Below are 13,051 nucleotides of genomic sequence, written 5' to 3'. Positions count from 1 at the left end.
GAAAAGACCCCCCCCCCCCCCAAACGCGTTCCGAGCATTATTTAAATGACAGCGGTATTTTAAAAATGTATATCATAAGAAAAATAAACACCGGTATTCGGTATGAACCGGTATACCACCCAGCACAACCTTATAGTCCACATTGAGCAGTGCGATAAGTTATTAGCAATGATATTAAAGATCAACCAGTTGAGATTCAAAGATTTGGGGTCGGTACTTTTTATTTATTTATTTTTAATGTTTTTAAGGCTCTTATGCTCACCAAGCCTGAAGTTATTTGATCAAAAGTCCAGTATAAACAGTAAAATTGTGAAATTATTACAATTTAAAATATTTGTTTTCTATTTTAATAAATTAAAATGTTATTTATTCTTTTGATGCAAAGCTGAATTTTCATCAGTCATTACTCCAGTCTTCAGTGTCACACGATCCTTCAGAAATCATTCTAATATGCTGATTTGCTGCTCAAGTAATGTTGAAAATATTTTTTCTGCCTAATATTTTTGTGGAAACTATTTATTTATATATATATTTTTTTTTCAGGATTCTTTGATTAAAAAGTTGAAAAGAACAGCATTTATTTGAGAGATTTTTTTTTTTTTTTTGTAATATCATAATTGTCTATACTGTCATTTTTTATCAATTTAATCTGTCCTTGCTGATTAGAAGTATACATTTCTTTAAAAAAAATTTATAAAATTTTACTTACACCAAACTTTTGAACAGTAGTGTACATCGCTTCATGTGAAAACGGTATTAGCTGTATATGGGTCAAAGATGAAAAAGGGTTTAAGCATAAAAACAATAAGTGTAATACTGCTTTAAATTGTTGTAGTTTTTCACAAAAAAAATTAAAAGGTTTTCCGTTTAATTTAATTGCAGTTTTGATTTTGTTTTTCTGAGCAAATAATAAATATCATACATTTTTCCCTGATTTACAGAAGAGACCCACTAAAATGTCATTCAGTGTAACAATTTGTCAGGCATATTTACAACAAAAATCAATTTATGACATATTAAAAGACTAATTACTTTCACCCCATATACTTATTAGCAATGATATTAAAGATCAACCAGTTGAGATTCAAAGATTTGGGGTCGGTACTTTTTATTTATTTATTTTTAATGTTTTTAAGGCTCTTATGCTCACCAAGCCTGAAGTTATTTGATCAAAAGTCCAGTATAAACAGTAAAATTGTGAAATTATTACAATTTAAAATATTTGTTTTCTATTTTAATAAATTAAAATGTTATTTATTCTTTTGATGCAAAGCTGAATTTTCATCAGTCATTACTCCAGTCTTCAGTGTCACACGATCCTTCAGAAATCATTCTAATATGCTGATTTGCTGCTCAAGTAATGTTGAAAATATTTTTTCTGCCTAATATTTTTGTGGAAACTATTTATTTATATATATATTTTTTTTTTCAGGATTCTTTGATGATTAAAAAGTTGAAAAGAACAGCATTTATTTGAGATTTTTTTTTTTTTTTTGTAATATCATAATTGTCTATACTGTCATTTTTGATCAATTTAATCTGTCCTTGCTGATTAGAAGTATACATTTCTTTAAAAAAAAATGTATAAAATTTTACTTACACCAAACTTTTGAACAGTAGTGTACATCGCTTCATGTGAAAACGGTATTAGCTGTATATGGGTCAAAGATGAAAAAGGGTTTAAGCATAAAAACAATAAGTGTAATACTGCTTTAAATTGTTGTAGTTTTTCACAAAAAAAATTAAAAGGTTTTCCGTTTAATTTAATTGCAGTTTTGATTTTGTTTTTCTGAGCAAATAATAAATATCATACATTTTTCCCTGATTTACAGAAGAGACCCACTAAAATGTCATTCAGTGTAACAATTTGTCAGGCATATTTACAACAAAAATCAATTTATGACATATTAAAAGACTAATTACTTTCACCCCATATACTAATTAGTTGTAATTTTGCCTTTTTAAAATTTGCCACTATCCTAGGTTTTGCCCATTTTTGTCAGTAAGAAATTTTTACTCATTTAAAACACAATCCAATTTCATATGCTCCCTTATTTCGCTTCATGTGAAAACGGTATTAGCTGTATATGGGTCAAAGATGAAAAAGGGTTTAAGCATAAAAACAATAAGTGTAATACTGCTTTAAATTGTTGTAGTTTTTCACAAAAAAAATTAAAAGGTTTTCCGTTTAATTTAATTGCAGTTTTGATTTTGTTTTTCTGAGCAAATAATAAATATCATACATTTTTCCCTGATTTACAGAAGAGACCCACTAAAATGTCATTCAGTGTAACAATTTGTCAGGCATATTTACAACAAAAATCAATTTATGACATATTAAAAGACTAATTACTTTCACCCCAAATACTAATTAGTTGTAATTTTGCCTTTTTAAAATTTGCCACTATCCTAGGTTTTGCCCATTTTTGTCGGTAAGAAATTTTTACTCATTTAAAACACAATCCAATTTCATATGCTCCCTTATTCTTTTATATATTTTAATATGTACACGTCAGAATAAGCATGTTGTTTGAATTTTTACATAAATATTGTGTTACACTGAATGACAATATAACATTATATCAACCAAATTTTTACATTTTATTCTCCAAAAACGTTATTCTCTTTCAAACGTATTTGAAACCTTAAAAGTAGACACTTTACTTTTTTTAATGTGCTTTCTATGGACATAAAATCACTTTAATAAATTTGTCTTAATGTCCTTTTACCCATATACGTATAGTCGTTGTTATTTGAAGTTAATAATTCAAATGTCATTCAGTGTAACAATTTGTCAGGCATATTTACAACAAAAATCAATTTATGACATATTAAAAGACTAATTACTTTCACCCCAAATACTAATTAGTTGTAATTTTGCCTTTTTAAAATTTGCCACTATCCTAGGTTTTGCCCATTTTTGTCGGTAAGAAATTTTTACTCATTTAAAACACAATCCAATTTCATATGCTCCCTTATTCTTTTATATATTTTAATATGTACACGTCAGAAGAAGCATGTTGTTTGAATTTTTACATAAATATTGTGTTACACTGAATGACAATATAACATTATATCAACCAAATTTTTACATTTTATTCTCCAAAAACGTATTTGAAACCTTAAAAGTAGACACTTTACTTACATTTTTTATGTGCTTTCTATGGACATAAAATCACTTTAATAAATTTGTCTTAATGTCCTTTTACCCATATACGTATAGTAGTTGTTATTTGAAGTTAATAATTAGTTTTTGCAGTGATTTTGAATATTTTGAAATCGGAATGGTTTTGTTTTCAATTTAGAACGTGTTGGTGTTGTGAGAAACCCATTTCAGTGAGAACTACTATTAGGTGATGCATATCCATTCAAAAAAGACGTGTGATGGTTTAGGATTTTGTTCGTACACACCGTTTAAAAATACTCATACCTGATTAATTTTAAAATGTTCTGTTTGCGTTCCAACAGACGGCCACACGCAATGCTGAGCGGGAAATTGAAATTTTAAAGAAAATTGATCATGTAAGTCATTAATGAGTCTTTACATGCCACAGAGCTATAGATAAAACATCTCATTCACATCTCATTGTTTTCTCTTCCCTGCAGCCGTGCCTGATCAAGACAGAAGATTTCTACCAGACGGAAGATTCCTACTACATTGTTTTGGAGTAGTAAGTCCCTGTGGTGTTTTATTGGGAATAGTTAGGAACATGAACTCGCAGGCTGAATTTACTTGGGTACAAATCAAATATTAATAAGGAGAGTCAGATTTATTTGACAGTGATTTCACATTTCTTGTTTGTATGAAGGCTAAATACCAGTAAAAGGTGAACATTTATTTATTTGCGCCATTTTTTCCCAAAAATATGATATGGTTTTATAGGAGTAGGTTTCATAGAGTTGGCATATTAATTTTTCATAAGTTTGTAGGTACAGACATCTGTTGTGGCCGTTCTTGGCCGTTTTTATGAGGCTTTTTTAATAGTGTTCATATCGATATCGGAATTATATCGTATCGACCGAAATTAAGAAATATATCGTGATATAAATTTTGACCATATCGTCCAGCCCTAGATTGAATATGGTTATATTCTCAACCATAGCAGATCTCTGTATTTTTTTTTGTAGTTGCATAACCCTTATTAGCTTCTACACAATTTTGAACATGCTTTTTAATGAATAATTTCATTGTCTCTGTGCTGTGAAATAGTGTTGAAGGAGGAGAGCTGTTTGGCAGGATCAAGGCCAAGAAACAGCTGGAAGAAGAAATCGCCAAACTCTACTTTTATCAGATGCTCAGGGCTGTGCAGGTAGGACTTTATGGGAGATGCTTCAAACAGCATCTTCCTCTAAAAGTGTTTTTTTAAATGAACACAAGCGTGAGCCTGCACTGCTTACCCATAGATAGTCAACTGACCATTTAGAATGGGGAAAGACAACTTTGTAGTACCATGTTCAAATGGCTACATCACTACCTTTCAAAAGTTTCGTTCAAAAATGTTGTTTTTAAAAGAAGTCTCGTCTTCTGCATTTATTTGAATAAATACAATAAAAATTATAATATTGTCAAATATTTCAATTTTAAAACTGTTTTCGGTTTGAATATATTTTAAAATGTAATTGCAAAGCTGAATTTTCAGCATCATTACTCCAGTCTTCAGTGTCACACGATCCTCCAGAAATCATTCTAATATACTGATTTGGTGCTCAGGAAACGTTTCTTATTATTATCAATGTTGAAAAAAGTTGTGCTGCTTCATATTTTTGTTGAAACCGTGAAACATTTTATTTCAGGATTCTTTGATGAATAGAAACTTTAAAAGAAAGGTGTTTATTTAAAATAAAACTATTTTGATTTAATAAAAATACCTTTACTCTGACAATTTAATCAATTTAATACATCCTTGCTGAATAAAAAAATATTCATTTATTTAAAAAAAAAAAAATCTTACTGACCCCAAACTTTTAAACTTTTTTAATTGATTGTTTAATGGTTACTAGAAATTAGATTTTCTGGTTGATATATTAATGTCGTGGCTGATAACCTATAGATGTCATTATTATAAAACTATACTGTTTGGTTTAAAAAAGAAACACTAAAAACTAAAACTTGTAGTTACAGTATATGCTATAAGGCATCGGGCCAAAAAAATTCACCAGAACATAGTCGAAGGATAAGAAATTCATTGATATAAAATGCATCTAGAATTGCCTGTGACAGACTGTTACAGTGTCTTTTTGCGATTAAGAACACTTTCTTTAGGTATTACATGGAGCGAAGATGAAAACAAAATGCCATCGAATCGTTTCTGAAGACAGTCAGAACCTTCAGAGGTACATTCATATAATTAATTAATTCATATATTCATTTGTATAATTACCTTAGCACTCTTATAAAACCTCCCAGCTTTTCCGCCCTGTTTTCACTCAAAACAAAACTACTCTGCGTGCTGTGCGCACGTGAGACTGATACTTAAAACTGTGCTTTATGTTGGACAGTATTTATTTATCGCGAGTTGTTCAAATCGCGGTAATCTAATACGGTTTTAATGATAATTAAAAGATGAAACGGTAATACTAACCGTGGGGAATTGTATCATGATTTATCGTCAAACCGGTAATCGTTACATCCCTAGTAACTGGTAGTGAGCTGTTACTCTGTGTTAAATCCTGTAGAAGGACAGTCATTAACAAAAAGCCACATTTGTGTGGTGATGTCCGGCAGAGTATGTGAGCGGAGTGGAGCATCAACAATTTCCCCTCCGCGCTCCGAGCATTTAATTATCACTCCGCTGCGGGTTCACCATTTCCCGCTCCACTCCTCGCAGAAACACCGCTCTGCGGCTAAAGTATTACAGTTTCAAAGTGACTTATTAGAACACTAGTGTGCACATTTTTTTCCTACCACATGACAAGCTAATAACGTGGTTGTCAGCATTAAAAGGTATAATTGCTGTTTTTTGCCGTGCTAATTTTGTTTGTGATGAAAATAACAGTACGTTTTCATCAGTTGTTTTACCTACGGATCGATGCATTTCTTACCGATTTCTGCTCATTCGAAATCAGATACAGATGAAGTAGCACTGTAAGATTACATTTGTTTGAATGCATTATTGAGAGATCGATTGCGTGTGAATAAGTGTTGTTTAAATCATGCTTTCAGCTGAAAATATTCAGTATCTAGAAGGAACAAACAAATTCCTTGAACTACAACTTTCCGCTCATGCCCATTGCCGTCATCATAGCCTTCGCATTCTTTCTGATTTGAGTGCTCCTTCTCTATCAAGCCTAGCTAAATATGTTTAACATGTGAATTCTTGCTAAATATGCAGTTATATCACGGGCTGTTGGCATGCCTTGTACTCGTGATGGAACGGTGGTGGAGTGCTCTTGTAGCGAGTGAAGACCACACTCCGACTTTTAAAGTCCCCCCTGTAGTGAAAATCAAGTTTTTTTTTTTATGTTGTTTATTTGTCTATGTGGTGTTTTTAATATGCTTTTAGACAAACCATGTGCCAATCTATTAATCAACACCATTGCTGACTATTTTCTCCTTAAAACTGAAGTTTCACAAAGGCAGTCCCAGAAATGCGGTTTGAAACAGCCCTCGGTTTGCTACGTCACAATCCAATAACCAATCACGTTAAGGGATCGATTCCTATCACTAGCATGCAAAATATACCAATACCTGCACAAAACCAAAAATAAATTGGAGCAAAAAACCAATGAAGCTGTGGTTTAATGTGAATTTAGACCCGCTAACTTGCATTAAAACCCGTGGCAACAGTGTAAAATTAGCCCGGAGTCAGACCCACCTCTCCCGCATCGGCGTCTGCACTTCACGCGTGGGCTCGAATTAAGGGTGCTTTCACACTAACACTTTTGGTGCGCACCCAGGTTCGATTGACTTCAGAGTTCGGTTTGTTTGGATGATGTGAACGCTGTCTTCTGAACTCGGGTGCGCACCCGCGAACCGTACCCGAGTCCGCTTAAAAAGGGTGGTCTGGGGTACGGTTCAAGTGAACTCCGGTACGGTTCGCTGCTGATGTGAACACAATCGTACCAAATCACGGAAGTGAACCGCTATTAATGACGTATTATTTGATAAAAATGTGTGTTTGTGTGTGTGTTTCACTCACTTTCCTGACGAGAGTGACCGACGCGCTGCAAACAGAGAGCTGTATATCTCATTTCTGTTCACCTTCAGCGTTCTTTAGAGCATTTGCGGTACATTCGTAAGGCAGACGAAAGTGCCGTTATGTACCGTAGCTTTGTAAACGAAACGAACGGTTCAAAAACGTAAATATATAAAAGTGCAGGGAGTAATATGCATTTGCCGTCTTCTCCTGCGCCGTCGTTACTAAACAAAGGGGTAAACAGCTGCTGGTTTGATGATGCAAACAAACCGCGGTTCGGACCCAAATAAAATATGAACGCAGTCCAGCGGGGGAGGGGGAGCAATCGAACTCTGGTTCGGACCAGGCAAGCGAACCAAGTGTGAAAGCAATTTTAAGGCATGAGAATTATTATCACTAGAAAAAACATTTAAATATGTAATTTTGATGATCATTTTAAGGGATAAAATATTTGAAATATTTTGAAAAATCACACCTCTCCACTCCCACGCCGCTCCGCTCACATACTTTGATTGCGAGTAACTGTTGCTGTCATGACAGATCTATTTCAGAACCAGCCGCTATCAAAATAATCTGGCTGCGGGCACGGGCCAGATATTATTGCTGGCGGGCCGCCTGTTACCCACCACTGCTATAAGGTAATGTCACAATATGCTAACAATAGATTAATAATTTTTAAATCCACTACAAAAATTTCTAATTTCAAAAATATATTAATGAAGGCTGTTGTACTTTTTTCTAAAAACAAAATTAACAATTTTTTATGCCCGTTACCTATGTGCAGAATCTCGCTCTTCGAGACGGAATGCATTTAGCAGATGCTTCCGTCAAAAACTATTTACAATAGAGGTGCAAAAGCAATTTGTCACAGAACTAACAATATTCATACGTCGTATAATGCCAGGTCTATTAGAAAGCTAGACTAGGAGACAAGCAATAGATACAAAGGAATTTTTCAGACATGTTCTTATATTCTCTCCAGTATCTCCACAATAATGGGATCATTCATCGAGATCTCAAGCCTGAGAATGTGCTGCTGGCCTCACATGACGACATCTGTTTGATTAAGGTGGGTTTACCTGAGAGCTTAGAAACTGGAGTAACTTTTGCCGCACTTCCTGACATCGTTCTCCTTTAATTGTGTAGGGCTGGACTCCGCTTCGTCCACTGTGAAAACCGGTCTGGCGATCCACAGCGAGAAGTTGATGTATTCCCTCAGCAACCAGCACGGATCAGCTCTAGGCATGATGAAGCGGATATCGTCCTCTTTTGGAAGACCAAACAAAGTAGTTTTGCTTTCACAACTAAACACAGCGTTTTCACGACATGGCGGCAGCAACAATACTACAGCGAGAATCAAAGTTACGCCTTCGTTCTTTGCGTGAACATTTGGGCGGCGTTATGCAAATCTTCCCACATTGTGACATAGACATGTGGGGGCGTGTTAGAACGAGCCGTTTTAGGTAGGTGTGGCTGACTCTTAACTTTTATAAAGAATATCTCTTTGGATTTGAGACTTTAGTCTTTGCAACTTTACAGATCTTCTTTATTCACCAAGAGCTTGTAACACTTCAAAGAGAAAGGAAAAATTTTAATTGCGTCATATGACCCCTTTAAAATCTATATTAACTAGTTTTATTCAAGTCAAAAATATATTTAATATCACTTAATCTACCAAAATTAATTTATATCACAAAAACTACCTTTATATGGGTTAATTAGGTAGAAATGGCTCTTTAAAGTAACAGTTGCAGGTTACTACGTTTTTTTCAGTGTAGTAATTAACCAGAAAATAACCATATTATGTCACAAAGTTCTACAATTATGAAACGAATGCAATTTCAGACAGTGGTGTCATTATTCATCTCAAGTTGGTTTAGTTCAATAATAATGCCAAGTTCAGTAAATTATGAAACAAGCTTAATTCAGCATTAGTGTCATTATTCTGTTTTTGTAAAAGGAATAGACTGAATTTTTTGCTCTTTACTGATAATCTTCATCTCCAGTGAACTGTTGTTTGCTACAGCTGGATCATTAAGTCAGTAAGTCGAACTTGAGAACCAGATCAGTCTGACTTGTGAACAAATCATTCCGATCAGTTTTGTGTAGTGGATCAACTGATTCACTGGAAAAAGTCTGACTCAAAAGAATGATTCTTTCATGAAAGTGTCAAGAGCTAATGTTAATTTTTTAATTGAGTAAAATGACAAATTTTGGTTAGGGTCATAATTTTATCATAGCATTTGGTCAAATCGATGAAAGTCAGTCATACGGGGTTGGAATGACATGAGGGTGAGTAAATGAAATAAGTTTGTTTTAAATCTATTAATTTCAATGATAACTTGCATACAGAGAATACTTTACAAAAATAATTTTACAGTATTCATGAATGACTGGAAAAGTCAGTTCATCGGTCAGAACTCTGAAAGATAATGTGTATATTTTGTGGCCAAAATATAAACTCAAGCAGGCTGAGCTTGTGTGGATATATGAATGTATGATATTTCTTCCTAAAGCTGTGTGTGTGTTTCTGTATTTTCATAGTTTGGGTGGTTATCCTCCATTCAACACCGAGTGCTCTACCATGTCGGTGCGTGAGCAGATCATTAACGGCCACTACCGCTTCATCCCATCTCAGTGGAAGAAGGTTTCAAATCAAGGTAATGTATTTACTCTCCAGTTTCAATTGGATAGTTAAAGGGAACATTGGATGCAAAATTCACTTTTACCTGGTATTTACATATAAACGTGTCTTAGCAGTGTGTGGACACAACCTCCCTACAATGATAAAAATCCATTCACACTTTTTTTTTTTTAATCCCCAAAAACCTAAACAGTCTCAATTATCAATCTGTTTAGATTTTTTCTGAGCAGAATGACATCATACTGTTCAGGCCCCGCCCACAACCGCTGACGGACTGTCCCGTATTAGCATATTTCCACCCTCAGCCAGTTGTACGCTGTCCGCCGTGTTCTCCACGTTCATAAGCAGTGCAGGTGTTGTTTGATGTAAAAGTGAATATAAGAGTCTTAATTTTCTCAGTACCTCTATCATTTAAAGAGACAGGCACCGAAACGGGTCGCTGAGAACAGAGCTTTTACATGACCATTGAGAAAGTATGTTGCAGACATTTCATGAAGACCCTAAAGAATCGTTCCATCTTGTGGAAAATCAGGCATCCAATGTCCCATTTAAATAGTGTGTACGTTGTATCAGTTTATATTGTCAGAAATATTTTAACTTAAAAGCATAAGTTATATATTCACTTTCTTTTAGCCAAAGATTTGATCAAGAAGCTCCTGGTTGTGGATCCTGAAAAGCGGCTGAGCGTCGAAGAAGCGCTGGCACATTCGTGGTTGAATGTACGTGCTGAAAAACCCACTAACTAGACCAAAGGGGTTGAGCGTTATTAAACTAGTATTGAAAGTTGTCAACCTTTAAATAGCATTTGAATTGTGATTGCTTTAATTAAAATAAAAAAACAGCATTCCGCAAATTTAAAATATAATCCTTATGTTTATGTAACAGGATGATGAGATGAGAAACACTGCAAACCAATTGATGCATCATGAAACATCCAAGGTACAACAACAAAAAAACACAAAGCTTGGATCTGTGTGGATTTTTATTCTGGATAAAATGTAAAAAACTAAATCGTACATTGTAATTGTTTTCTATTACAGAGCTAAAGTCTATGAATTCATATATTTGCTTTCAAAATGTATTACAACATTGACTAGATGCATACTAATACATTTGTCATTAAAAACTAAATAGGGTTTTCATTTTCATCACAGAAACGTAAGGCACAAGAGGGAGAGGGTGAACCGCCATCCAAGAGGAAACCTGGGCCTTGACTTTCGCAGACTTTTATTTGTTCCCTGGTGTCCTTTTAAAAGCTTTTTCTTGTGACCAATTCATCCTGAACATCTTAACACTGTACTGCTATTGTAAATATGTATTTCTGCCATTTCCTGTGTCAAAAATAAAATGTTTTTACAGTTTCTACACCTTTGATTTTAAGAATGTGTTATGCAGATTTCAAAACACAAACTAGAGGTCTGCATGAGACATCACTGTCTTACATTTAGTCATTTAGCAGACACTTTTATCCAAAGCGACTTACAAATGAGGACAATAGAAGCAATCAAAATCAATGAGAGCAATGATATGCAAGTGCTATAACAAGTCTCAGTTAGCTTAACGCAGTACACGTAGCAAGGTTTTTTTTTTTTTAATTGTATAATAAAGAAAACCGATAGAATAGAAAAAGAACAGCAAGCTAGTGTTGGAGACCTTTTTTTGCTTTTGTTAATTGCATAAAAAAAACAAATAGAATACAAAAAGATTAGAGAAGTTAGTGCTTTAAAAAAAAGAAAAAGAAAAGCAGTCAGTAAATGAATAGTGTAAGTCTAAAAGGGGCAAGGTTTTTTTTTTTTTTTAAGAATATAAATGGAATAGAGAGTGCTAGAGTTAGAGGGTCAAATAAAGATGGAAAAAATTAGTTTTTAGCCGATTCTCGAAGATGGCTAAGGACTCGGACTGAGTTGGGGCAGGTCATTCCACCAGGAGGGAACATTTAATTAAAAAAAGTGATTTTGTGCCTCTTTGGGATGGCACAATAAAGCAACGTTTACTTGCAGAACGCAAGCTTCTAGAGGGCACATAAGTCTGAAGTAATGAATTTAGGTAAAGGGGTGCAGAGCCAGTGGTGGTTTTGTAGGCAAACATTAATGCCTTGAATTTTATGCGAGCAGCTATTTGTAGCCAGTGCAAATTGATAAACAGAGGTGTGGCGTGCATTCTTTTCGGCTCATTAAAAATTTATCTTGCTGCCGCATTCTGGGTTAATTGTAAAGGTTTGATGGAACTGGCTGGAAGACCTGCCAAGAGAGCATTGCAATAGTCCAGCCTGGACAGAACATGAGCTTGAACAAGAAGTTGTGAAGCATGTTCCGAAAGAAAGGGCCTGATCTTCTTGATGTTGAATAAAGCAAATCTGCAGGACCGGGCAGTTTTAGTAATGTGGTCTGAGAAAGTAAGCTGATCATCAATCATAACTCCCAAGGTTTCTGGCTGTTTTTGAAGGAGTTATGGTTGATGTGCCTAACTGGATGGTGAAATTGTGATGAAACGATGGGTTTGATGGAACCACAAGCAGTTCTGTCTTGGCAAGGTTGAGTTGAAGGTGATGGTCCTTCATCCAGCAATAAATGTCTGTTAGACAAGCTGAGATGCAAGCAGCTATCGTCGGATCATCAGGATGGAATGAGAGGTAGAGTTGAGTTTCATCAGCATAGCAGTGATATGAAAAGCCATGTTTCTGAATGACAGAACCTAGTGATGCCATGTAGACAGAGAAGAGAAGGGGTCCAAGAACTGAGGCACCCCAGTAGTTAGATGTTGCAACTTGGACACCTCACCTCTCAAGGTACCTTGAAGGACCTATCTGATAGGTAAGACTCAAACCACTGGCGTGTGATTCCTGAGATGCCCTTTGCCAATAAGGTTGACAGGGGAATCTGGTGGTTCACCGTATCAAAAGCAGCGGACAGATCCAGCAAGATAAGTATAAAAGATTTGGAAGCCGCTCTTGCCAGTCTTAGGGTTTCAACAACTGAGAGCAAAGCAGTCTCGGTCGAATGTCCACTTCTGAAGCCAGATTGGTTGCTGTCCAGGAGGTTGTTCTCTGTGAGAATGGCAGAGACTTGGTTGAAGACAACTCGTTAAAGTATTTTTGCTATGAAAGGTAGAAGGGAGATAGAAAGGTAAATTTTTGCAAATCTAAAGGGTTTCTTAAGATGTGGGGTTATACGAGCCTGTTTAAATGTTGAGGGAAAAACACCATTGTGAAGGGATGTGTTAACGATGTGAGTGAGTGCAGGTACAATGGCAGGAGAAATGGCTTGAAGGA

The 13,051-nt window shown here is 34.9% G+C and overlaps 1 protein-coding gene across 1 annotated transcript in view; it reads left to right on the top strand.

Annotated features, from left to right (window-relative positions):
- LOC107550275 (serine/threonine-protein kinase Chk2-like) overlaps window positions 1-11,129 on the top strand; it is a 16,624-nt gene extending 5,495 nt beyond the window's left edge. Inside the window, exons 7-14 of the mRNA XM_016231526.1 lie at window positions 3,469-3,522; window positions 3,607-3,671; window positions 4,211-4,310; window positions 8,119-8,209; window positions 9,653-9,796; window positions 10,414-10,499; window positions 10,666-10,719; window positions 10,935-11,129. Coding sequence (XP_016087012.1) covers window positions 3,469-3,522; window positions 3,607-3,671; window positions 4,211-4,310; window positions 8,119-8,209; window positions 9,653-9,796; window positions 10,414-10,499; window positions 10,666-10,719; window positions 10,935-10,994 — 654 coding nt within the window. The 3' untranslated portion in view covers window positions 10,995-11,129. The remainder of the gene's footprint in view (window positions 1-3,468; window positions 3,523-3,606; window positions 3,672-4,210; window positions 4,311-8,118; window positions 8,210-9,652; window positions 9,797-10,413; window positions 10,500-10,665; window positions 10,720-10,934) is intronic.
- Window positions 11,130-13,051: the final 1,922 nt, after the last annotated feature.

Source organism: Sinocyclocheilus grahami, unplaced genomic scaffold (genome assembly GCF_001515645.1).
Source record: "Sinocyclocheilus grahami isolate Dianchi unplaced genomic scaffold, SAMN03320097.WGS_v1.1 scaffold394.1, whole genome shotgun sequence".
NCBI lineage: Eukaryota > Metazoa > Chordata > Actinopteri > Cypriniformes > Cyprinidae > Sinocyclocheilus > Sinocyclocheilus grahami.
This window is presented reverse-complemented; position numbering and strand designations above follow the sequence as displayed.